The sequence below is a fragment of the Notechis scutatus genome, chromosome 2, assembly GCF_049901735.1.
Source record: "Notechis scutatus isolate UNSWTSFEM ecotype Mainland chromosome 2, rNotScu1.2, whole genome shotgun sequence".
In the NCBI taxonomy this organism is placed as follows: domain Eukaryota; kingdom Metazoa; phylum Chordata; class Lepidosauria; order Squamata; family Elapidae; genus Notechis; species Notechis scutatus.
Window position 1 is genome coordinate 232268022 of NC_142010.1, and position 26784 is coordinate 232294805.

Below are 26784 nucleotides of genomic sequence, written 5' to 3' on the forward strand. Positions count from 1 at the left end.
GTAATACATCTGATTGGATAAAACAGGGGTCATATTTAGCTGAAAAAAACTAAATACTTGTAACAAGAAAAAAAAGGAGCATAAGCATAACCTGTAGGGTTAAAATTCTACTGTATTTTATGGAAATACATTAGAAACATTGCTAAATGGCAACCAAAAACTGTCTATTCTGTTTGAGAAATAAATGACCTTGTTACAAAGCTTTTGTCAATTAGATTTGACCTTTGGAAGGTGGCAGAGTTGCTATGGCCACACACTGCCGAGGAATAAAAAGAGACCGTTTATTTTTATTTTTTAAAAAAAGGCTGTTCACAAAACACAAAGTGAAGGTAAACTCAGAATGGTTTATCTAAAGTTTATGGATGAAATCTAGCACAGTTTATCAAGTGATGGAACTAATACCATCTATTAAAAAAAGAATAGTTTCTCATCTGCTATGTAATTCCCCAACATTAAAATTAGCCCTAGAGGACTGATCAGTTTAGGGACTTGTAAAGAATATTCCTACTGTACAAATAAAATACAATTTCCATAATGAGGAATTTTATCTTTTGTTCATTTTTAACTATTGTAATACTAAGCAAACGTTAGATCTGGAAATAATCCTTTACAATAAGATCTATATGAAAGCACAGAAGTCTTGCTTTAATAAAATCATTTTACTTTTTCAATAACAATGTTAAGAACAAATAGATGACAAACCTATATATCCTTCACTTCTGGTCTGATATTAATCTGCTGGTGCCCTTAACTGTGAGTACTGCAAATTAGATATTTAGCAATTTAAATAGGAGGAGCAAATTATTCTTAATGAAATCCAAAATAATTTGAATGCATTATAATGATGCTCAGTTAATTAGAAACAGATAATTGTGCACATTTAACAATTCTGGTACATCATAAAGAGGTAATTGAGTTACGCTAAGGATAAATAATGGCCCAAAACAATGTCATTGCTAAACAAAGGTTAAACATTTTGGACTTATACAAACACTGAGTTGTTAGCCCAAATGTTATTAGAATATTTATGTATTAAAACAAATCTAAATGGAAGATTTATTTTCACATATAAATGAAAGGATTGGTGATTATTTGTAAAAATACAAAGAAAGAGGTGATTGTATGATCATTGATGTGATCAGATGTGAGTCACCGCTTAAGAATTTGTTACTGACAAATTCCCTTATTGTTCAATATTTTACTTTGATTTCACAGAATTTTTCAAGAAGCTTGATTAATTTAAAAAAACCTGAGCAACATAGTTGGTAATGTGCTATAACTACAGACTTACATTGATCAGAGTTGGAAGGGTCCTTGTAGGTCATCTAGTCCAACCCCCCACCTAAGCAGGAGACCCTACACCATTTCTGACAAATGGCAGTCCAATCTCTTCTTGAAAGTCTCAAGTGATGGCGCTCCCACAACTTCCAAGGGCAAGGTGCTCCATTGGTTGATTGTTCTCACTGTCAGAAAGTTTCTCCTTATTTCCAGGTTAAATCTCTCCTTGTTCAGTTTCCATCCATTATTCCTTGTCTGGCCTACAGGTGCTTTCGAAAATAGATTGACTCTTTCCTCTCTGTGGCAGCCCCTCAAATATTGGAAGGCTGTTATCATATCTCCTCTGGTCCTTCTCTTCAGTTGACTAGCCATGCCCAGTTCCTATAACCGTTCTTCATATGTTTTAGTCTCCAGTCCCCTAATCATCCTGGTTGCTCTTCTCTGTACCTTTTCTAGAGTCTCAACATCTTTTTTATATTGTGGTGAACAAAACTGGATGCAGTACTCTAGGTGTGGTCTTACTAAGGCTTTATAGAGTGGTATTAGTACCTCACTTGATCTCGATTGTATCCCTCTGTTAATGCAACTTAGGATTGCATTAGTTTTTTTGGCTGCTACTGCACACTGCTGGCTCATATTTAGCTGGTTGTCCACTAAGACTCCAAGAGGCCTCTCACAGTTACTGCTGTTGAGCCTGGTTTCACCCAGTCTATGTCCACTTTTGGTTTTTCTTGCCTAAGTGTAGGACTTTACTTTTCTCTACATTGAATTTCATTTTGTTAGATACGGCCCAGTGTTCTATCTAGTCTGTCAAGATCCATCTGGATCTTGAGCCTATCTTCTGGGGTGTTACCTATTCCTGCCAGCTTAGTATCATCTGCAAATTTGGTAAGTTCCCCTTCTATTCCCTCATATAAGTTGTTAATGAAGTTATTGAAGAGTACTGGGCTTAAGACAGAACCTTGTAGCACCCCACTGCTTACTTCCCTCCATGTAGACTTAGACCCATTAAGGACTACTTGTTGAGTACAGTTTTTCAGCTAGTTGCGAGTCCATCTAGTGGTGGTGCTATCTATACCACATTTTTTAGCTTACCGAGAAGTAGGTTGTGGTCTACTTTGTCGAATGCCTTGCTGAAATCTAAATATATTATGTCCACAGTATTTCGCTGGTCTACTAATTTAGTCACTATGTTGAAGAATGAAATAAGATTGGTTTGGTATCATCTGTTTTTAACAAACCTGTGCTGACTGCTAGTTATTACTTTACTTGTTTCTAGATGTTGGCAGATTTGTTTTTTATTATCTTTTCCAGCATCTTCCCGGGTATTGATGTTAGGCTGATTGGTCTATAGTTTCCTGGGTCTGTTTTTTTTCTCCCTTTTTTGAAGATGGGAACCACAACTAGTCTGTTAATATATGTATTGGAAGAAGAAAATCCCAGAGTTGCTATCCTTTTTCCAGCTGGACTGCTTACATTGGCATGGGAAGTTTCCATATCATTGTTGTTTCCATATGACTGTCTCTTTGTGGGCATTAAAAAACATCTTCTATGGCATTGTGCCAATTTTTTAAAATTATTTTTATGTAAATCACTGTAGGCCACAACAGTTTTTTTTCAACATTTCTAAAAGATTCAGTAAACATTGATAAATGTGGAACAGCCCCAAATAAAACTTCATTAAATCCCTTTGGATTTATTAGCCAAGCAATATTGACTAATTATGAGATTGCTTTAAAATTTAAGAAAGAATGTAATGTTATATCTATAAAAATATACAGGATTGTTCCCAAATATGAATATTAAAACACAGTTCTTAAACTTCACAACTTCTCATTGAATACATTTTATTAATTTTCTCAGAGCTAGTTTAAACTTGAAATTCAGTTTTGCACAGTGTTTATGTAGAAATCTTATAAAGTTGCATTGACATAAAAAAGATGTGTTTTATGTTTGCTTTGATTCAGCCGCCTATGTCATGTGCATCCAACTCTGAAATCTGTAGATATGTTTAAATTCCGAGGACCTTCAACTGTTGGTGACCGCCTTGTTTTCAATGCTATAGTTAATAATACTTTTCAGAAAAGGTAAAATACCATATCTTTATATTATGAACACTCTCCATCCATCCATCTAAATCATATACTGTGTTGTACAGAATGCTTTAATGACAAGGCTTCAAAAAGCAATTTTGACTTGTGTGGATATTTATTTGTTCATTGGACTTGTATGGCTGTCTTCCTTATATAATGGATCTAGGTCAGGCCTGTCAAACTAGCGGCCTGCAGGCCCGATGCGTCACATGCATGCCACGCCCACCCCTGCTCTGCAAAAACAAGAGCAAAAAACATTGTGATAACATCACAATACGTCAAGTGATGCGATTGAGTTTGTACCCGTGTTCTGGTAATTCAGAACAATCCATAAGGAACATAAATTACCCCAGAATGATTGCTGGGGAATTCTAGGAGTTGAAGTTCACGCACATCTTAAAGTTGCTAAGGTTGAGAAACACCAGACTAAATTTCCCTAAAGTCCAATCCAATTCTACATACACATACACACACACACACACACCACACACACATTATCAGCAGAATCCAGCACATCACCAAATCTGATTATGATAAGAGAAGATATAATGCAGAATATATTTGGTATCAGGTCCTAATGTTTACATTTGATGTGCTGTGCAGTGGTTTAGATAGCAATTTTTTTTTATTTATCTAGGCACATAATATCACAGATTAGAATATTATACAATGACACTGATTAAATAAACTTCATCTTAATAAACATCTAATGATAAGATTGCGTATAAAGATTAAATAGATTAAATGTATTCTGCACTAATAATAATTCCTAGTGCTAAGTAAATGTGCATACTTTGCAAAATTAATTCTGCTTCTAAATATAGAAAGGATTGAAGAGGTATGTAAATTATTGGAGCTTTGTCACTATATAACCGTGAAGCCAAACATACTGTATTCACATGTTATAAAACATGAAATATTCTCCAAAGGAAATAGATTTTACAATTGTAGATTTAAATCTTTTTGGATTATTTTAATTGATATACAGGTAGCCCTCGACATATGACCACAACTGAGCCCAAAATTTCTGTTGTTAAGTGAGACATTTATTAAGTTTTGTCCCATTTTATGACCATTGTTGCCACAGTTAAGTGAATCACTGCAGTTGATAAAATTACTTAAATCGACAGTTAGCTGTTAAGTGAATCTGGCTTTGACTTTGCTCATCAGAAGTTCGCAAAAGGGAATGACATGACCTTGGGACATAGCAACGGTCATAAGTATGAACCAGTTGCCAAGCATCTGAATTTTGATCACATGATTATGAGAATGCTAAGGTCGTAAGTCTAAAAAATGGTCATAAGTCACTTTTTTCAGTACCGTTGTAACTTTGAACGGTAACTAAATGAACTATTGTAAGTCAATTGAAAATGATTCAGTGTTTTGTTTTGTTTTTGGAAGGAAATCAATAGTTAGAAAGATTTGCAGGAATTGTTATTCATTATACCAAATTTTTCTGTCTCTTTTTCTGACATATATTTTTAAGATAACAAAATCCATTTACATGGAAGTTTTTTTTAAAAAAAGAAAAAGAATAACAAAAAGGAAAGATACAAACAAAGCACAATGAAAGATAATGCAAATATCCATTTACATCAAATATACCTCAGCATATTCAAATAATTAGTACTAATAAATTAGAGATTTTAAATTCTCTGCAATTTTAGTCCAAAGTAGCTTCAGTGAGAATGGTATCATATCATACGACAACTTATTTATTTCTTTATCCAAACAACCTATTACTGGGATGATTACTTCACACATCACATTCCATCAGGCCTGCACAACATTCAATCCACAGGTCACGGGTAGCCTGCCAAGCTGCCTTGTGTGGCGCTTCCGTGCCTTTTGAAAACTCAACAAATCCACTTCTGCCAAATTGGATCCACTGCCAGAAAGGATCCACTGCTGCCAATTTTGCAGCTCTAAAGGATGCTGAGTGAGCACCTCCAAAATCTTCAGGTCTCAGCGAGACTGCCAGCTCCATCATTGTGATCACACTGCTAGTCTCCAAACAGCTACATGGTACATCAGCTATTCCTTTGTAGCCCACAGTTATTTTCAATAGCTCTCTCCCATTTACAAATTAATCTGGCTTGTTTTAATCAAGTTTTTAAATCTTGATTTTGAACCTAACCTGATGATGTGTTAGGTTATCTAAGCCAATCATTTCCTTGAAATAGGAAATCCAGTGAGCCTTTCTAAAACCTTCTGTTTGAAAAGATCCACCAGACAGTCTACCAGTTCTCTAGAAACTGAGCCATCTCATTTCTCTGAATGAGAAATTCTACATCAATTCTCCTATAACTGAGACTTATTCTAACTTGTCCTTTCTTCTGCTTTCTTTGCATTTGAAAAATAATGCTATGTTCTCTTTCATTCTCTCTTTAAACTTCCTATTTCAACCAGTTGTTACAAGATTGTTGCACTCTATTGACTAATAAATCACTGCTGCAGATTTCATCCCATTTTTAAACTAAGTAAATACTTTTTTTCAGTATTGAGGTTGGAGTTCGGGTTGAAGCATACAATTGTGAGGAATGGGCCAAAGGTCAAGCACGGCATATTAACAGTGCCTTTCTTATTTTCAATGCTATAAATAAACATGGAAATGTTCTTATTCCCAGAATGAGTTCCATGACCAAGGTGAGTTCTTTTTCAGCTGGAAAGGAAGACAATAGATAATGACTAGATAAAGCAAGATTATTTCTTTACTGGTTTTCATAATTGCAACAATAGCAGAGGAAATTAAACTATACTGTTAAGTGATTTTTTGATTTGAATTCTGTGTGAGGCATTTACTCTAAAGTGCTTTAGATAAACTTGACTTGTAAAATCATTTAGGTCAGTGAAAAAGAGCTAATTAATTTTGCTTTATTAATTATAGTGTGGTCTTAAACTTTTCAGAGTGCTTCATAGTTTATTTACACATTTTATTCAAATAGTTGTTTTCATCCCCTGCTTTGTTTTGTTTTAATGTTTATGTCACACAGTTTGTTACATGACCTGTTAGCTATTCTTAAAATTAAGTACAATTACATTTAATTTAACTAATATTTTTAAAGAAAAGTTCACTTAATTATAGCTAATTCCTTGTTTATCTGCTCTGTTCATTTGGAGGATGGCTTAAGAAGGTACCATGGAGCTATTGCACGTAAGAAAATTCGATTATTCAGGTAAATGGAATCACTGTTATTTCCCAGTTCTCCAGAAATAACTGATTGATTCATGAAAAATTAAACAAACGTTCAGTTTGAGGCATATTCCTGATAGGCTGCATGGAAAATATTTTTGGAATGTTGGAGCAGAACAGATTGAAGAACATGTTCCAGAGTATGGGGTTGTAAGTGAAAGGGAACAAAATACCTATTGCGGTTTTGTAATGCTTCCAGTTTTACCAGATAGTTGTCTTTATTACTACTTCATTAAAATCTGGGAGCCTTATCCTCACCTTTCATGCTGGATTTAATATTCTAATGTATTGAAAGGATAATGCTGGAATTTAGTTATCAGCACAAGGTACATTTTAGCAATCACAGTTCTGTATTTTTCATTGATTGTTATTACAGTGATTGTTCATCACATTTGTAAACAAAATTAACATTTATAAACAGTAATTTAAAAATATTTGGTTAGGGTAGTTTAAACCTATTTGGAAGTGTAGGACGCTCTTTGAAATCCACGTATTTCCTTAATTTACTTTTGGCCTTCTTTCCATTTGTTTATATTACCTTCAGGAGATATGCTATCTTAAAGAAAGAAACCAATTTCATACCTGATTTCTGGAACATTAGCAACCAGGTACAATTTATATTATTTGCACATTGATATCTCTCAGGTAAATTGGATCATTTAGTGCAGGATGAGCAGTCTTTTTAAAGTTAGGACCAATTTTTAAAATTTTGCCCTCAACTGCAAGGGATGTGGAAGTGATGTTACAGGAAGTTCCAGGGCTAGAAAGTCTATGCCTTTCTTACCACACACACCATTTTGGGCATTTTTAAGGGCATAGAAATCTTTTTTTGTTAAAAAAAAAAGGGTGGGTGGGTGGCATATTCTTGAGAAGCAGGAAAAATGAAGCTGTTTTTAGAAACCCTAAGCTGGCCAATCATGATTTAATTTTTTTTATTAAAACATCAAAAATCTAGTGCTCAGTACTATGTTTTTGTAATATTCTTCTGTCCTACCAAACTTGGTTTACTTATTATCAGAATTGTTTTAAAATGAACAAGTTTTATATAATGCTGATAGCACAGATGACAGCAAGTATGTTTTATAGCACTGATTTGATGAGAAAGTGATAGAAAGAAAATCTTCCGTCAGAGGCATGTAATACAGAGAAGTGTCAGGATTTTTTATACATGTTCCTAATGTGCTAATTGTACAAATTATGGTGGCAATTCTATATTTTTTAAAATTAGTTCTATCGCATTGAATTCAGTCAACTATGATTCTGAGCACATTTTTTGGGTCCAGATTTCATCCATTACTTACTGCAGGCTTCTTTAGTTTGGCACTGTCATATATCAACAAGATTGCAACTTAAAGAATGTCCTGTCAACATATGTGTTTAATTTATCAGAGAAACCGATAAGAGATTTACAGATAGAGATTTGTATTGCCTTCTTCATTTAAAAGATCTCAAGCTAGATCTCTATCTTTCTCAGCACAGTAAAGAGGGGAAAAAATCTGTATTTTATAATTGGCTTCCAATTAATTATTGTCTGTTTTAAATTTCAGTCACTCATAATCAAAAACAATGTTACAGCATTGACTTTCTTGGCATCAAAGCCTGGATGGGAGATATGTATGACTCTAAATCGTGTAGGTACTATCCATGTATTTTCTTATAGTAGTCTTAAGAATTGTGTGATGTCTTAACTGTTTCTTTAAAAAAACACCTTTTACTTGGAGTAAAGATAACTGAAGACATGGGAAATGACCTAAAGGATTCGTAATGCAAATTGACATGTATTACAGAAGCAGGCAAGTCTCTTTTCTCCCCCTTAATCATTCTTTTTTGTTTTCTCCTATTTTTCTTGGTGATGACAATGAAGTCTCTTTCAACCACAAAAGATCCACTATCTTCCTTCTGCCCAGTCTCTTACTCTGTGGAGAACTGTAAAGCTGTCCATCAAATTACAGAACTGTACCCCTTCCCATCAGATTAATTTACCAAGAATATAATGCAAAACAAAACATGAACGATCATTGCTAACTATTCAACATTCAAAATGTGTCTTTTAAGTACTTATCAGTTAGGAATAATAAAGGCTGAAAAATGATGTGACCAAGAAACATCACATTCTTTCAGCAACTATAGAAAATACTCTCTACAGGCATGGATTTATTTATGTTTATAATAAGACAATGGAATTGAGATAGAGGTAATGCAAGGTAATTTCTTTGCAGTCCGTAATATATAACTGTTATGGAGTTGCTATAGACTTTCACTTTTGTAGAATTAACCTAAAAAACGTTAAAAATAATCAACAAAAACATTATTGTTGATATAGTGTACTACAATTCTCATTAGTCTTATTTATATAGTTTGTTTTATTTGCTAAGTATAGGACATAAAACGTTTTATTGTCTTAGTTAAAAAAATAGCTAAAATAAATATCATTCATTAGCTTTCCAGTTAGTAGAAGGTTAAAAGAGAAGACCCCAAATCTGCAGAAAGCAGTGGCAGAACTTTGATCAGAATTTTCAGAATAATTTCCCCCAATTTAATGTTCTTGATAAGTGTTAAGGTTGCAAATACTGTCCTTCTTGGCTAGTGCATATTGAAATCCCAACATATTGCATGTGTGAGAGATCAAGCTGAAGTAGGTAGTTCTAGTGTATTCACTACAGAGATTCATATGTAATAATAAAATTAAATAAGGGTCTTCCAGAAATTCACTATGATTACTAAACATAAAAAATGAATAAGTAGATAACGTAACTTATGTTCAGTATAAGGAAGAAAATTATTTCTTGCCCATTAAATGAATAGTATGTAAGTGACATATTAAAGATGCTTCTTCAATATTTCTGTGATACCTATTAAAGTAATAAAATAGGTTAGTGCTATTTCTTGCCTATTAGATCATATCCCGCTTTAGCTTATAAAACTTCATTCTATTTATAATCCCCGAGATTATTAATTCTTCTTTAAGTATTTGAAGCACTTCTTTAAGCACTTAATGTAGCTTCCCACCACATTAAAAGACAAAACAATTGTAAACTAAACTTCTGCATTCTGTATTTAGACAAGTTTGTGACAAAGGCACTGCAATGTCAGGAGTTCCTAAAGGAAGCTGATTTTATGTCTGGATTTAAACCAAGCACAGAGATAGTTTTGGCTGCTGTAATGGAAACAGTATGGCCCTGTTTAGTATTCATTCATCTCTCAGCGGCTTTTCATGCTATAATCCTTTTGGAGTGCTTGAATGAGCTCAGAGTTGCAGGGGAGGGGTATTATCTGCCGAAATGTTTTTTAGGTGCTACTGTGAGATATCTGATTAGCCCTCTAGGAATTTTCACAAGAGGGAGGAAGGTTCTGTTCTTCACTCTTCTGTGATTTAATACCTATATGAAGTGGTTAGAAAAGTTCATCAGTATTTGTATATGCTGAAGCAATACTACTCCTTTCCTCTAAGCTTCCATTAGCAATAGCAACAGCACTTAGACTTATGTACTGCTTCACAGTGCTTTACAGCCCTCTCTAAGCGGTTTACAGAGTCAGCATATTGCCCCCAACAGTCTGGGTCCTCATTTTACCAACCTTGGGAAGATGGCAGGATGAGTCAACCTTGAGCCTGGTGAAACAGTTGGGAACAGCTTGCCCTCGGAAGTGGTGGGAGCGCCATCACTTGAGACTTTCAAGAAGAGATAGGACTGCCATTTGTCAGAAATGGTGTAGGGTTCCTGCTTGGGCGGGGGGTTGGATTAGATGACCTACAAGGTCCCTTCCAACTCTGATTATCTGTTATTCTGAAATTCAGACTGCCAAATTGCAGGTAGCCAGCAGTACTGCATTCTAACCACTGCACCACTTAGGATGTTCAAGGAGTTTGCCTGTGTCTTCATATCTGATGGGAGTAGATGGGGGAGAACAAGGTGTAGCCGAATTCAGATAAGACAGAATTGTTGCTTATTCCAGAGACTCGTTTCCAAGAGTTTCTGAAGCATTACATCTTTAAAGATCTATGCACTTCAACTCCATAATTCCCCAGTGTGCTATTGTTATTAAAAACTAAATATACAGGGACATCTTAAAAAACATATCCACCTTAAACTTGCATTCAAACATGCTAATATATGATATAGCTTGAAAATCTTCTTTTGACAAAACCTTTTCAATTTGTTAGTTTCTCCCCCATATAAAAGAAGGTATTGGTGATAAGTTTGTATTCCTATTCATAAGTGGGAATACAAAGCAAGTCTTCAGCAAACTGTTTTAAAGGTTAGTCAGATTATTATTAAGAGGTTATTCCCAATAGAAATCTTATTTTCATCTCCATATCTATGCTATTCCTTCTATTGTTAACATTTCTTTTATCAAAGTAGAACTGCTACTTCACACTGGATGCTATTTTTCTATTTATTCGTTCTCTTTGCACAATTCCTCAATCTATATATATGGTTCTGATATATAGATATATATTTTAAAGAAGCTGAATTAATGTCACAATGTTATATTTTATTGTTGTATGATACTTGACTTAATCCTTTTTAGGGAATGGTATGTACTTATTTGGGGATTGCTTTTTAACACTAATTGATTTGTAACCTTAGTTTAGCATAATTCAGCATTAAAAATACATTTTCCCCTAGACAAAAATGTACACTCTGGAGGAGGAAAATGCTCTGTCAATCAAGGTTGAAATGCAACTACAGATACCTTCGAAACTGGCATTCTTCCTTTTATCTAACTTCTCACTTCATAAGCATTGGACTAAATACTACTTGTAAGCATAATTTTGTATCTTTCATTTAGTATCAGTTTTACAGCCTTGGTTTTTTAAAAAGCTGGCATTTTGACAAATCTTCGATAATGTGGACTTGTTTAAGGAGAATAGAAATACAGAAGGTTGAGTGTGATATGTGAAATCATAGCGATATTTTAATTTGAAATACAGAGCAATCTAAGTCTTAACATTTTGTGATGAAAGAAATAGACATACCTAAAAAAGACAAAATATATTTTAGGCAGTTTTAGCAAACATAGATACATATTAGACTGTAATCCCTCATGGGGCATGTAAGCAGCAAATGCCTGCAGAAATAAAATTCAATAAAGCTAAAAGGAGCTTGGATTCACAAACAAGCCAAAAGAAACAGGAGCTTGAAAAAATGATCATACAGTATAAGATAGTGGAGAAGGGGTTGAGCTCTTCCACTCCTATTTTGCCTGAGTCTTGTCTTCAATAGGTAGCTGCATTCAAATGCATTAAGTAGCAGTCCAAGGCAAGTAAAGGGATAGGAAACATCTGGCCACCATGAATTAATTTAAGTCTCCAGATCTAGATCAATTAGATCCCAGGGTTTTGAGAGATCTCTCCCAGGCATTTATTGTATTTTATTAATTTACACTCAGGATCCAAAATATTCTTTGCAGTACACAGAAAAAAAAAGTACATCATCATCATCATCTAAAACAGGGGTGTCAAATTCGTGTCGTCATGGCATCGTCAAGTGACATTTCACAACTTTCCCCTTCACTAAACCGGGTGTGGGTGTGGCCAGCACGTGACACATCTGGCCCACAGGCTGTGAGTTTGACAGCCCTGATCTAAAACTTCAGCAAGAAATCAACAGTTCCTTAACCAGCCTAGCAGCTAGGCCCAGTAATAGTAAAAATAAACAAAATAAGGCATAAAACAAAGCAGAACTGGTTAAACAGTTTAATAAGATTGGATTTGTAAAAAGAAACCTCTCTTTAGTTTTTCATGCTTATTTCTTTAAAAACAAAAAAGGCTAAGACTGTAGGTTCAACACATGTAACCGGAAATAAAACTGATTTTCACCAATTGAAATCTAAAGGTTACATAATGTCTGTTATGTAATCAGTGATACCCAAAGCTCTAAACTCCATTTCTATATGCCTTATATGTTTGTAGAAATTGTAGAGTCATGGAGTGTGTGACTGAAGAGGACAAAATATACCACATTACATCCTCAGCTTCAACTAACGGAAATAAACCCAGAGATTTTTTAATTCTTGTGTCTCAAAGGAAACCTTCTAATACAGAGTAAGTATAAAATGTGAAAATCTTTGTGAATATATATATATATATATATATATATATATATATATATATATATATATATTTGTTTTCATAGATTTTCACGGGTACAGGTATGTAGGTCTAGTTCGGGTCTTTTCCCGTGTAAGATTAAGAATATCTTGGTGACGTTTCGGCGAGGTCCCACTCGCCATCCTCAGGCTGGTGCTTTCGGCTTCATGCCAGTGCAAGCACTGTGTGATTGGAGCTGCCGTCTCTCTATAAATACTGGGGGTGGGGGCTGGTGTGCTGGGCTGGTTGGCTGCGCTGCTGCCTCTTGATTGGTTGATGGAGTTGATGTTGGTATAATGTTGGTATAATCTCCACAAACACAATATAAGGACAGCCTTTGGCACTGACCAAAAAATAGCCAACATCCTAAGAAACCCCAAAGACAAGATCCAGCTAGAAAACCAAGGACTTTATGAAATGCCATGCAACAATTGCCCAGCCACATACATTGGACAAACCAACAGGAGAATAAATGAACGCATCGCAGAACACAAAAACGCAGTCAGAAGAGAAGAAAATACTTCCTCCCTCTTCCAGCACCTTAAAGCCACAGGACATGAAATTAATTTCAAAGGAACCAAATTAATATCCAACACTGAACACTCCAGCAAGAGAATAATTAGGTAAGCCATCGGGATAGAGAAACATCCCCATAACATGAATAGGCCTGGATACCTCCCGCCTACCAGACATCTGGAAGCTAGCCCTCACCAACAAACGAGTCCCAGCCACGAAAATGAACACCGGACCCAAAACAACACGGGACACCACCGCCAATCCCCCTCATCAGACCCAGGCACAAGCCCATCCTATAAATTAAGGACAACCACCATCCAGAAAACAGACCACAGCTGCTTCACCAGCTGTCGCACCCCCTGACCCCAAAACCAAATAAGCTGACACACGCCAAGAACACAGACCCAGACCCCAAACTCGAAGCCAGACTAAAACCCAGCCACCAGCCACCCGCTCAGGACATCACATCAGAAAACTCAGGAAATTACACCACAAGAACTCAAGAAGTTGCAACACAGCAAATGTTGTGATATCACAGCACAAGACCAAGGATACCACAGCAATAAATCTCACAAGGTCATCACACAACCCATTACCCAAGCCGTTACTACAAAGGAGGCTAATGGAAAAGAGATCAAAACACAAACGACCCAGGAGATTACAACGCAGGACCCAAGATACCACAACAAAAGAACTCGCAAGCCCATCACACAACCCATTACCCAAGCCGTTAAAACACGAGAGGCTAATGTAAAAAAGATCACTACAAAACAAACGACCCAGGAGATTACAGCACAAGATCCAGGATATCTCCACAACAAAACTCACAAGGGCATCACACAGCCCATTATACCAACATCAACTCCATCAACCAATCAAGAGGCAGCAGCGCAGCCAACCAGCCCAGCACACCAGCCCCCACCACCAGTATTTATAGAGACGGCAGCTCCGATCACACAGTGCTTGCACTGGCACGAAGCCGAAAGCACCAGCCTGAGGATGGTGAGTGGGACCTCGCTGAAACGTTGCCAAGATACTCTTAATCTTACATGGGAAAAGACCCGAACACACCTAGACCTACATATATATATGTTCGACTCACAGACGAACACAATACAGAAGCCTGATGATGGCAGATGAGATTCTGCCGCTATCCGGGTGGCATAGCTTAAGTGTGTTACACGCGTGCCCGCCTGACGCACACAAAACGTCACCGAACCTGTAGTAACACTGGTTGAATCCCACCCCTGGCACCTGGTGATCAGAAATAGCCTGCAGTACTGCATTCTAACCACTGTGCCACTCTTACATCTATGTGTGTGTGTTTGTGTGTGTGTGTGAATTTCTTCTGTGTTTATGTGCATTGGAAACAGCCTTGTTTATATATATAGAATGTCTTAGCGTTTCTTAGATTCTTGATCCCTCCTTTTGGAATTCTGATGAGCCATGGGCTACTATCCCAGCAAACCAATCTTTTGGCTACAACTGTATACTTAATTCGTCATTTAATCATTTCTTTAGTAATGCATTATAGAGGCATTCAGTGCTGCCAATTGTCAAGATGTAGTCCTGTGCAGCAGTAGGTGTTTTTAGGGAAACACTCTAGAAATGGAGAGAGAAAAAGAAAGTAATAGTAGAGAGGCCCCTCTTTAATCTTTGCCACCAGTCTATGCTCATTATAACTGTCATTCTTTTGTCCACTTAATGTGCAGCTTCATAAGCAAAGACATTTATCTTGCCTTAACTAAAATTACTAGCTGTTGCCTTCATGCTATAAACTGACTTTTTTTGTCCTTAATAATCACGCTACATTTATTCAATTTAGAGATCCTTACATAATAGCGGTGAAATCAATTGCTGTAACAGCTGCTCCGCCTGCTCATCAGAACTACCACCAAAATGAAATCCAGTGTGCAGGATTCCTGATCCACACCCATGAGGATTCCTCTTTGGTAAGTGGTTTATAAGTTTTGGTTTCTTCCTTTTTTCCTCCCTCATTGAGATAGAAAAATAATTTAACTCAAGACAACAGCACATGTAGCTGTGATTCTGTTTTCACCTAAAGAAATTATTCTAATGGAGAGAGGAAAATGCTGAGTGGACTTACAATTCCTGTCTATTTCTCACCAGTATTTGTGATTTTTTTCAAAGTTTCCTTACATATTCTTGATGATTATGATAGAAATATTTACCAAATCCACTATGAATTAGACTTGGTTCTTGTAGTATTTGACACACAATCATGTTTTATTTTTAAAAAATTACCTCCATGATTTTATATAGAAGTCCATTCAAAAATTTCCTTTTAATCATTTTTAGAACTGTTACATAAATATTTGAGATACTTATATATTAGTTTACAAGCTACAAAAGAAAGGGGATGATGCAATTTGAAAAACATTTCAAATTAAAAGAAGCTTAACAGTAGCATCTGTGTGAATAAGTTGTTTTTTGGGGTGCAGAAATATTTAAATTTCCTTTCCATATAATTTTTCATATTGTAAAGTCATTCTCTCCTCTCACAAAATCTTTTGAGATTAGGTGGGCCAAACCTTCTGTTAGATCATCAGTGAACTTTCATATCTAAGCATAAAGTTACATTTGGCCTTCCAATGAACACCAGTGTACAAACAATGGGGCCCTTAGGAAATGATTGAAACAAATATGCCCGTTGTGTTTAGAAAGAAGTCATTAGAATCTTCCATATTTAGTGCAGTGTGATAATGTTAGTGCTGGTTATAGCATGGATTAAATCACAATGACTGTTTCTATATTTTAAAGGTTTCTGTCTTCATCCATGGTGTACATAATATTATGCCTTATTTTGCTGGAAACCTTGCTTGTCTATGGGAATCGATAGAAGATATCGCATCTATGTGCATCCAGTTCTTAGAATCAGAAAGCAGCAAAATGAGTTACATTTAATGCACCATTACTGAAAATGATAAAAATCAGTGAAAACTTTGTGGGTGAAGTTTCAATCTAACAAAGCAATTTCCATCTACTTATTTGAAATCATCACTATGACAATTGCAGTATCACCCAAGGCTAACATCTAACCATCTTCTAAATTTTACAAAAACCCTTGTAAATGCAATTATATTATTACATTTTAAATATTAGTTTAGATGCAAATGTTTATTTTAAAATGAACTTAAATCTGCTATTTATTATAACATGTGTATCAGGACAGTCCGGACCGTATATGTTTCACAATCTTGCAACTGTATTTCTGTGCAAGTCACTTTAGCACATGTTCTTTATAATGAACTAGGAGACTTTAAAATGTTAGCTTTAATAAAAATGACTATTAATTATAATTTTATAATGACTGATCAATATAATAAAGTTTATACAACATTCTGAGCCATCATTTATTTAGAAATTGCATTTTTCATAAGCAAATATTCACTTAATGGCATAACTGAGCAACCAAAATTCCAATTCCAGTTGTGGTCTAAATTGGGTTAAATTGGCCGAGTGATTATGTAATATTTGGAAAGATTTCCTTCCAGTTCAAAGCTAATGGGCCAATTAAACAATTTCTAGCATATCATATTTAAAGGCTTTTCATTCTTCCCCAGGCTCTTTCCATTTAGGGTGGATTTTATCACTAGATCAATACTTAAAAAACAATGTGTCATTTTGAGATCTCCAAAAGCTTACAGTTTTTATTTTAAGTCATATATTGAGAAGTAGTTATAAAGAAGAAGAGCGGTCAAAAGTTAACGATCTTAGGTACTTTTGGTTTTCCTTTTTGTGGTCCACGATTTTCTAGAACTTCTTGATAATCTGCACTCATTCCTTTCATCCACCGACCAACAGTTACTGCTCGATCTATGGAAGGCGGGGGAGGGGGGCGAAAAAAATGTATGATAAATCAACTGTCTTTTATTCCAGGATACAGTTCAGTAATTTGTTGCAATAGTGATTGCATATTTTCTTTATGTTAAAGTTACATGAAATTATAATAAGCCTTCTAAGAATTCAAGTTGATTAAAAATATCAGTTAGTATTGATACTTTCTAACATTTCCAGCTTTTACACACAATTGATACACCGAAATCTACAATGTTATTTATTTTATTCCAATTTTATTCTTTCTACTCAAAAATAAATCTGATGTAGATGACTCCTCCAAGAATTTGTAACAAGAATTCCACAATGCGTGGCTAATCAGTTTCATGATACTATTACTATGAACATGATATTGCACTTCTGAAATTCTTCAGTGCCAAACACACACACACACACACACATATGTAGTCCTCAATTTACAACAATTAATCCCAAAATTTCTATTGCTAAGTGAGACAGTTGTTCAGTGAAGTTTGCCCGGTTTTATTATCTTTCTTGCCACAGTTGTTCAAGTGAATCACTGCACTTGTAAAGTTAGTAAAATGGTTGTTAATTGAATATGGCTTTTCCATTGACTTTTTCAATCACAAAAGATGATCACATGACCCAAGGACACTGCAACCATCATAAATCTGAGTCAGTTGCCAACCGTCTGAATTTTGATCACCTGACCATGGAGATGTTGCAATGTTCATGAGTGAAAAACAGTCATAAGTCACTCATTAGTGTTATATCTTTGAATGGTCACTAAATGAATGTTGTAAGTTGAGGGCTACCTGTATATATGGAGAACAAGTGTTGTTTTCCAGCTGTAACGTGATATGTCTTGGAACATATTTAAATGGAATAGATAGCAAGTGACCTGTTAAAAATTGGATAATTTTGAGTAACATATTAAACAATACAATCTGAAACAAGGATGGTTCAGTGACTTTTGTAATTATCTAGCCAGAGTTCATTACAGAAAGCTCTCTACATATAACTCTGCCTTCTTAACAAACAGAAATTGTAAGTTTCTACCTGAGTTTTGATTTTCTGGACAGTCTCTTTTAAAGTGCTCCACAGATCCACAAATCCGACAAGATCCTCCTATGAAAGCAAAAATATCAACAACTGAATTTAATGCAATATATATGAATTACACTGTGCCATGTATGTTAATTGTACCAAAGGTGCTTTTTCAAGAGATAAATGGATTTTCTGTTTTTTCTTTGAAGACGTTTCACTTCTCATCCAAGAAGCTTCTTCGGCTCTGAAGTTCAGAAACGTCTTCAAAGAAAAAACAGAAAGTCCATTTTTCTCTTGAAAAAGCATCTTTGGGACAACCATGACCTGGATGACTGAGAATCTCCATAGACATGTTCATTTATGTATTTTAATGAAACATAAATGCAATGGGGAGAATGGTTTTTTTTTTTAATGTATCTGCCAATGAAAAGTATTCTTAAAGTATTCTACTTTAAGAAAAAAGTTGCTAGCCTTTAAATTAACATAAGACACATAATTATTTATAATTAGTAGCAGACTATAACAGTTGTAGGAAACACTTTCTGTAGATTAGAATCTATCAGACAAGAAAAGGAAAGAAGTTCAGATAGACAGGAAAATCCATGGCAATTCTATGCCTAACTTGGGCAGGATAACGACACATTTGAATAGTAGCCTCATGACCACATTGCATCTGGTGAAGTTTCCATGATTGTGAAAATCCTTTCTTTTATCTACTTTTTTTTTATATCCTCTCTCCATGATATGTCCTCCACCATCACAGACATACAATGTACACAGTAAAGAAAAACAATTTTAATTTTAAAATGTGCTTTACTGTATCTTTAATCCAGCTCATTCTTTCCCATTGCTTAGCTAATTTAAAAATTATATCTACTATCTACTTCTTCCTCTAGCTAGGCATCTTCAGCTGCTTAAATATAAAAGAGATACTTGGTGAAAATCCCTTCCTGATAGCTCTTCACTTTGACTAAGGAGGTTAAATTTACTAAAAGACTTCTTTTCTTGAAAAGACTGGTCAAAGATTTCTTTCTGCTTATTTTCTTTTCGCCAAATTAAATTCTTCCCTGAAATTGAAAGTAATCAGAATTACTTTGAATTGGGTAAATTGGATAAAGGAAATGCAAATTCACTAGATTTATCCTATTTAAATTCTGAAAAATTTCTGACATTCTAAAGATATAAGTTAAACAATCACCCGAGGATTGCTTTGTCAATTACTGTTCTAACACCCATTATAATGTTTCCATTCCTGGAAAATCTATATAATATAAATAGAATGTAGTACTGAAAGTTCACTTAAATTATTTACCTTGTATTGTCTTTACTGTAACTTGTCAAACATGTCCAGCATGTATTATTTAAATATATGGTAAAAGATGCACTAAGTAAGCACAATAAAATAATATATAGATGTGAACCTCTAACTCTCCAACTATATTAAGATAATTTCAAAACTTCCTGTTGCTGCAGATTACATGATTTTAATTTGAAAAGGTAAATAAAACCTACATTTATGTTCTAATCTTGAAAGAGGATACTATGGTGTGGGGGTTTTTTGGAATAGAACACAGCAAAGATCATTGGATGTTGCTGCTGTGTAAAATAATGGTGTAAAGTATTTTCTTGCAGAATTTTTCAAGAGAATTTGTAGAATTTATTAAAAAGGAGATTTACACAACCTATTCCTTGATAAAGCAATTGCATTCACCCAAACTGTCAAGACAAGAAAAATATTCTGAAGCATGTCAACAATCTATTTTTTTAAAAAAACAATGAGATTTCGGGAGAGAGGGGAATTGGCCTTACCTTCAGCATAAAGTCCTTTAGGATTATCAGGACATGACTTTGAGAGATGGCCCATTTCCCCACAAATAAAGCATTTTGCATATGGAAATTCCCCTGAAAGAAATTCATATAGTTTGTGTCATGAAGGAAATACATTAAGATTTTGTAAATCATCATAATCCTAACATGGAATATCTAAATCAATATTACCCTCATAATTGGTGACATTTATTGTGCTGAGAACCATAGTTATTATACATACCAAGAGCTGGATCTATTTTTGCTTTGCATTTGTTAATTTCATGTTCAGTGGAGCCACATCGGTAACAAATTCCAGTTCCCATGTCTTGGCTTTCAAGGACAGCTGGACAATCTGCAACCCCATGGCCTGGTTTTCGACAGTGGAAGCATACCTTCAACAGTACAAGGAGAATTACCATGTGAATTCATTATGGACTTAAAGCAATATCTTTTTATACTAGCCACTTTTCAACCTAAACTTACCATGACATATTACAAGTGGGAACCACGCATACATATAATCAGATACCCTCCGAATAGAAATGCTTCAGAGAAACGATATTTTTTTCAGAGGACTTCCTCTTCACAGCACTCTGAATCCATTACTATTCACTTCCACACTAATTACATTTGCATTTTATTAAAAAAATTCTTCTTGTAATTTAACCCTCTCTGAAATTAAGATTAGTTGAAGTGAAAAGCTATTTATCTCACCTGATCATATAATTAACATATAATCCAACGTTTTGCAAGAAAAACATCCTACAATCATATATATTTGAATAGAATGGTAAAAGTTCCAGAATATAACTCTGCATTTATCTAACACTAAAGGTAAAATTATACATAGTAATGAGTAGGCCAGAACAAAAAAAAATAAATAACATTGATTACATATTATTTAAATGTCATTAAAATTAAATATATTCAATGTGATTAGTTTATTTAAAAGTTTTCCCTTCCATTAAAAATTACAATCTGGTTATAGCTTGTGAAAGTCTTTAGATGCTACAGCTAAGATTTTAACAAATTTCGTGGACGTGTCTCTGGTTTAACTCATTTCTGTATAAGAACTTTCTTATGACCATCTGCTACTGTGAATTTCTTACAGAACATAGAAACTGCATATTAAACAATATTGAGTAAACCAATGCACCACTGAACAAATAAACCTGAGTTCACACTTAAGGCACAAATGATTAGGGTCAAATTAGCCCTACTTTGTACACATTAGGCAAAGATTCTACTCTCTGGAAAAGGCTAATGCTGGGAAAGGTGGAAGGGAAAAAATGACAACCATCAGCATTGTGGACTGACTCACTTACAGTGATGATGGGTCAATGTTAGATAAAGATCATCATGGAGAAAATCTGTATGTGGTCACTAAGAGTCAACAGAAACTTGATGGCATGCAATCAACAATCAATACTGAACACATTTTTTTCTTTCCAGTACTGCTCCATCTTCTTGCACTCTGTCTGGCCCTGATGTATCCTCACAAAGATGAAACAACAAATAAAAGTTAGACGATTAAGCAAAGTTACTGTCAGGCTATGGCAATTTATTTTTATCAGTCAGAAAAGACTTGCTAGATAGAGTGGGACACAACTGTTCATGCTTGAAACTAGACTGAATTTATCATTTTGTACTTTTACAAATAAAAGCCTCCTGTAGACTCAGCCTATGGTAGAAAACATAAGATCAGCTTAGAGATTATAAGTGCCAAATTAACAATTTTATGTGCCAATTGTTCAGAGCAGGTTATTTTTTAGAAACAACATGTAATATTCTTGAAAAATATCCAACTGGGGAAAAAACCCAGTAAATTGTTTTTATTCAATCTCCGTTGGCTGCAGTCCCTATTTGCACTTTAAGAAAGTATTACACAGTGAAAAAAAAGAAAAACAAGAGAATATCTTACCATTATATTCTTCTTAATTTCCTGGCGCTTCACTCTCCTCTGTTCTCGCCGCTTGTCCTTTTTCAAAGCTGTTGCTATTTCTTCTTTTGCCTGATGACTATCGATCAACTGTCCATTGTGCAACATCTGTGAGTTCTGTTTTAAGTATTCCATAAAGCCATTGACATCTTCATTCAGGTAGTCCTTTTTCTTCTTATTCTTCTTTTTCATTTGGTTGTTCTTTAAAGAAAATATATCTGAAGAGCTCTGCTTTTTATTTGTTTCTACGGTTCCAGCAGCCCCATTTTTCAGATCATCCCATGGTGTTGCCTCTAGGGCCTTCTTGTTATGTGTGACCCTTGCTCGAGCCCATCTTGTCATGGCTTCATCCAAATGTTCCTACAAAATCCACATGTTTACTGCCATTGATAAATTCAATCTGATTATAATAGTCATAAGTGCATAAAAATATCAGGTTATGAAAACCATGATTTACTGTATTTCTTCCTTCAAAAACTTCTACTAGCAAAAGGCAGCAGGCTATTCTATAATACTTCCTGATTATCTGTTTTTAATTTGCAGAGGAATTTTGACATAGCATCTCAATATTTAATCAATGAGGTAACAATCATCTGATCACTGTATGAGGAAAATGAAAGTAATTGTGAGCCAATAGCAGGAAAAGTTTCTAACACTTAATTATAGAAGCACTAAGATGTCACAAATTTTACTGTACATTTCATTCCAAAAGTAGCAAAAATGTAGCAGATGCTTTGTAGAGCATGATGGTCATGGGGAACCAGAATTTTCTAAATGGCATAGACTGCAGGGCTCCAGACCTATTGTTATGGAAAATGGTGGGGAAATCCTTTGGTTTATAACTTTAAATACATTATAGCAGGTATGTGGAGCTTGTTCCACCAAGAAATACTCTATATGCCTTTTAACACAAAGGCCATATGTAGTATAACAGACTGAGGAAAGGGCTCAGTCCAGTTTGGAACTCAATTAGGTCTCTGATAATAAAAATTGTTAAGGTGCTTCACCCCCAAAGGAGCCACTGAAAATGAGAACCACCTGTTCCTCTTCTCAGATGACCAGCCTGCCTCACCAAACAGACCGATAAACCTTGTGAGATTTGTGCGACTTTAAAGTAATAGCCCTTAGAATAAAATAATATTAGGTAGTAGAATTGCAGGTAATAGCAACAAATACTGGGGCAGTGAGTATACAATCAATAACACAGCAAAATACAGTGAATATAATTAACACAGTAAGAAATTACTGTTTATGTTAGGTAATATCACTTAGATTGAGTGTTCTAATGTCTCTAATGCTAAAGGACCTAACCAAGGCACAATCTCTCCCTACCAGTGGTTAAGTGGCAGCCAAGGTACGGGCTCAGAACTTGTGTTGGAGCTCTCAGGTAGAAGACACAAATAAATCAGATAAAGTGTTTCATGGTCAAATGGCCAATCCTGCCGACTTCCTTCTGGGCGCTTCCTCTGCAGACTTGGCAAGATGTTTATGGGGCCCATTCCTCTAGACAGAGGTGATAAATCAGGAAACTGCAACTGGATCAGGAGTCCATAGCCCAGGATGTAGCAGTTCTCTCTGGGGACAACGTCTCTCTCCGAAGGTGTCCACAGCCTTAACAGTGTGACCCTCTGCTTCCCTACTCCATGTGAGTCCTTTTTTCCGCCAATAGGTCTTTTTCCTCCAGTTCTTCCCTCCCACTTCTTCCTGTTCTTAGTTCAAAGGGCCAGATTCTAACCAATTGGCGTACTGGCTGATTGGCCTATCAGAAACCAGCTGTTTCTAGCAATTACCAAAGTTTTTATCTGTATGGAAGTACCTGAGCAGCTCAGGGAGAGAAAGAATAACGAACAGCAGCTGTAATTCTGTGTGTGAATTTGTAAGATGAAAAAGCTGCTGATAGAGCAGGATTACACTACTTTTTAAAATGGATAAACAGATGATGTCATCTTTTGATTTAGTGCAATCCAACAAGATAGGCAGCTCTCAATTACAGTTAAAAGAACTGCTCTGCATTTTTCTTCTTCTTGGTAATGTTCTCCGTCATTAGTTTCTCCCCAAAAGGAAAACAAGTTTTCCTCATGGGAATAGATACTGTAAAAAGTTTCATTAATGGTTCTTCAAATATTAAAAAAACAGAATCCAAAGAAAGAATGATTAATCCTAAAGCCCAGTCCACAAATTGGTCAGACTAGGACAGGGGTGTCAAACTCGCAGCCCGTGGGCTGGATATGTCACATGCTGGCCATGCCCACCCCTGGTTTAGGGAAAAAGTTGCGATACTTCGTGAGATGACATGTTGTTTCAAGTATGACACCCCTGGACTAGAATTTCTGAGTAAAGGAATACCCCTAACCACATACACATTTCTTGGCAGAGATGGTATTTGTACTTAATGGTGGCTGCTCCATATTTAACCATAATATTCACCAAACTAAGATGGAAGGCAAGTAGTTAACTGGTAAATTATATGCATCCCTCCAGGGAGAACTGTTGCCTGTGTACTTTTTTCATAATGGCACATGTCCAATTTTGTAACTGTATCACCAAGTGAGAAAGGAAGTAGAGGCTCGCTCATTCTAAACATCTGAAAATTCCTCTGAAAATAGTTAAAACCTTGTAGGCCAGAGTTGAACAGTTTGTTGCCTTACCAATGTTGACTCCAACTCCCATCATCCTATATTATTAATCGTATACCTTAGGTAGGGCTGAAGGGATTTGACATGCATAACACATGGAACTTTACATACTGCCCTCAGCAAAAGCACACAGCTTTTTGAAAGAAAAGTTGCAGTTGGCCATTCAGTGAATATTGGGAGCTCCCAAAAAACTTTACAAAAATTTCCATTGTAACACTTTAAAAAGAAAACTTATAGGTACAAATCTTCGTGAAGGGCAGCTTTGGAAACTAAGTTCTGGTACCAGCAACCCGTTTTTGAGGTGAGAAATGACATGCCTTCCTGAAACCGTTGCTTCTCCAGATGTGCTCTATGAAAACTCTCCAAACTTCCAGTCAGTACCGGAATTCTGGATGGGATTTCTGGGTGCCCCAACACATCTGGTGATTCTCTCAGGTTGGAAAGATTAACACGTGATCAGAGGCTCCTGGCTCTTGTCCCGGGGACCTCGCAGTCGCTCTACGGGATTTCACAGCGAAGATTTTCACAGCCTACCTATAGTTACCGATGAAATGAGCCCAAACTTTCCGGGGAAGCTTCCTGAAACTCGTTCGCCGAAGTCCCCAGAACTTAGGTTGATCCAGATTATAAGGAGTAACTCCACCTTATCTTCCGCCCAGCGTATCTGACTATCCGGAAGGTGTTTTCCGCACCACGCAGTTGCGCACGGAGAACAGAAAGTGCGGGGGACCAATGCGACAAAACGCCTCCAGAACATTCGAAAACTACAGCCTGTAAAGGAAAGAGCGGCCAGAAAGAAAGAAAAAAGTCCACATCTGGGCATCGCTCTTCCGGGAGGTGAATGAGGCAGCACTTTTATGACGTTGCCAAGCAAGGGCGGAATCAAAGGGACTTAAGGCGTGTTTAATGCGTAAAAATGAATATCTCCTAAGGATGGGAAAGCAGGGATCCCGTTCTCTAGATCCACCGACTCCTGTCAGTTCATAATTACAAATATTGTACCATAAGCTGACATTTATGCAGTTATTCTGATGAAGGATCACTGTGTTTATTGCGCGAATACAGTTGACGTGCGCTTGTTTTTGATGGAACTGAAGTTGATCAAATGAATAAAACGTTCCCGCTTTTATGTATTAAAACATAAATTATGCCCTACTTTCAACCTATCCAAACTGCATTTTATCTTGCATTCTAGCTGTCCGTGGCGCCGATAAAACTGAAAATTAGTTTCACAATCGATTTGGATGTCATAGAGAAAAATCTACATGTAAGTGGTTGCTAAAAGAGGACGATGACTTCATGGCACGTAATCAATTTGGATGTGGTTTATAGCGACATGGTTTGGTGGATATGCAAACAATTATGGAGGAAAGGGCTAGAATAGATCGTTACATTTTTGAAAATAAATTTGCTAAACAAAATCCCCCCCACCTCTTCAGTTACCCCCATATTAAATTAAGATTAGTGATTCACCAGGAGCAAATATGAATTGGAGTATCTTGTATCATTAACTGCATCCCTATTCTAAATTTTTGAGGATAGTTTTTATACCTCAAAGTTTTGCTAAGAGAAGAGTGAGAGTGGGTCATCTTTTCCCAAGCATACAAAAGTATGTAAAATACCTGTTGTTGGTCAGAACACTTTAACAAGTTATTTTCCCTCCTGTCCTGGTTGGCTTACCAGGAGTGTTGTGGACTTTGATCTGACCCACTACGCCATGCGTGTCAAACTTGATCACATCATGTGATGTATCGTGACATAGTGTGATTTTTTTTGCCTTTGCTGGGATGGTTGTGCCGTTCATGTGACACACCTGGCCCTCAGGCTGCTAGTTTGACACCCCTGCACTATATGGTTTTTTACATATCAAACTATATACTTGTTTTTTCAGTGAATGTCAATAAAGATTTTTTGTTAGATTACATACCACTTTTCATTCAGGAACTCAGCTTGGGGGGGTCCTCTTTCCCCCCTTCCCCCATCAATAATTCTGTGAACTGAGCTGGGTGCAAGAGTGTGGTTGATCCAAAGCCAGTGAGTGTATGTCTTGAGTAGAGTAGAGCCTGGGTCACCCTGTGACAGTCCAGCACTTTAACCACTGTATTGTGGTTCTCAAGAATATCTTTCATGTTTCCTCATAATCTTCATATGGGATTGTTTCTTCTTGAATATTATAAGCCTTGAATATAAGTCACAAGGTAATCAATTGTAAATTTTGGAATAAAAGTTAATTTCAAGCAAAAAATAGTCAGCAGTGTTATATGCCTACAGAAAAACTTAGACTTACTACTGTATTATTGTTTCCAAATCATGGGAAGTAATAGTTTCTCTGAATAGGTCACACTCCATCTTGTGTACTATAT

At 35.8% G+C, this 26784-nt stretch overlaps 2 protein-coding genes across 2 annotated transcripts in view; one reads left to right on the forward strand and one right to left on the reverse strand.

The window, feature by feature from the left end:
• ACOT12 (acyl-CoA thioesterase 12) overlaps positions 1–16495 on the forward strand; it is a 29523-nt gene extending 13028 nt beyond the window's left edge. The window contains exons 7-15 of the mRNA XM_087958207.1: positions 3246–3365; positions 5870–6017; positions 6492–6547; positions 7109–7172; positions 8112–8195; positions 11193–11326; positions 12479–12610; positions 14997–15123; positions 15953–16495. Of these exons, the coding sequence (XP_087814333.1) occupies positions 3246–3365; positions 5870–6017; positions 6492–6547; positions 7109–7172; positions 8112–8195; positions 11193–11326; positions 12479–12610; positions 14997–15123; positions 15953–16096 (1009 nt within the window). The 3' untranslated portion in view covers positions 16097–16495. The remainder of the gene's footprint in view (positions 1–3245; positions 3366–5869; positions 6018–6491; positions 6548–7108; positions 7173–8111; positions 8196–11192; positions 11327–12478; positions 12611–14996; positions 15124–15952) is intronic.
• A 36-nt stretch (positions 16496–16531) lies between these two features.
• On the reverse strand, positions 16532–25264 carry ZCCHC9 (zinc finger CCHC-type containing 9). The gene is made up of 6 exons (XM_026671982.2): positions 24956–25264; positions 21768–22145; positions 20088–20238; positions 19847–19939; positions 18050–18118; positions 16532–17008 (listed from the first exon to the last, which is right to left on the reverse strand). The coding sequence occupies exons 2-6, from the start codon at positions 22125–22127 to the stop codon at positions 16890–16892; spliced, it is 792 nt and encodes a 263-aa protein (XP_026527767.1). The 5' UTR covers positions 22128–22145; positions 24956–25264; the 3' UTR covers positions 16532–16889.
• Positions 25265–26784: the final 1520 nt, after the last annotated feature.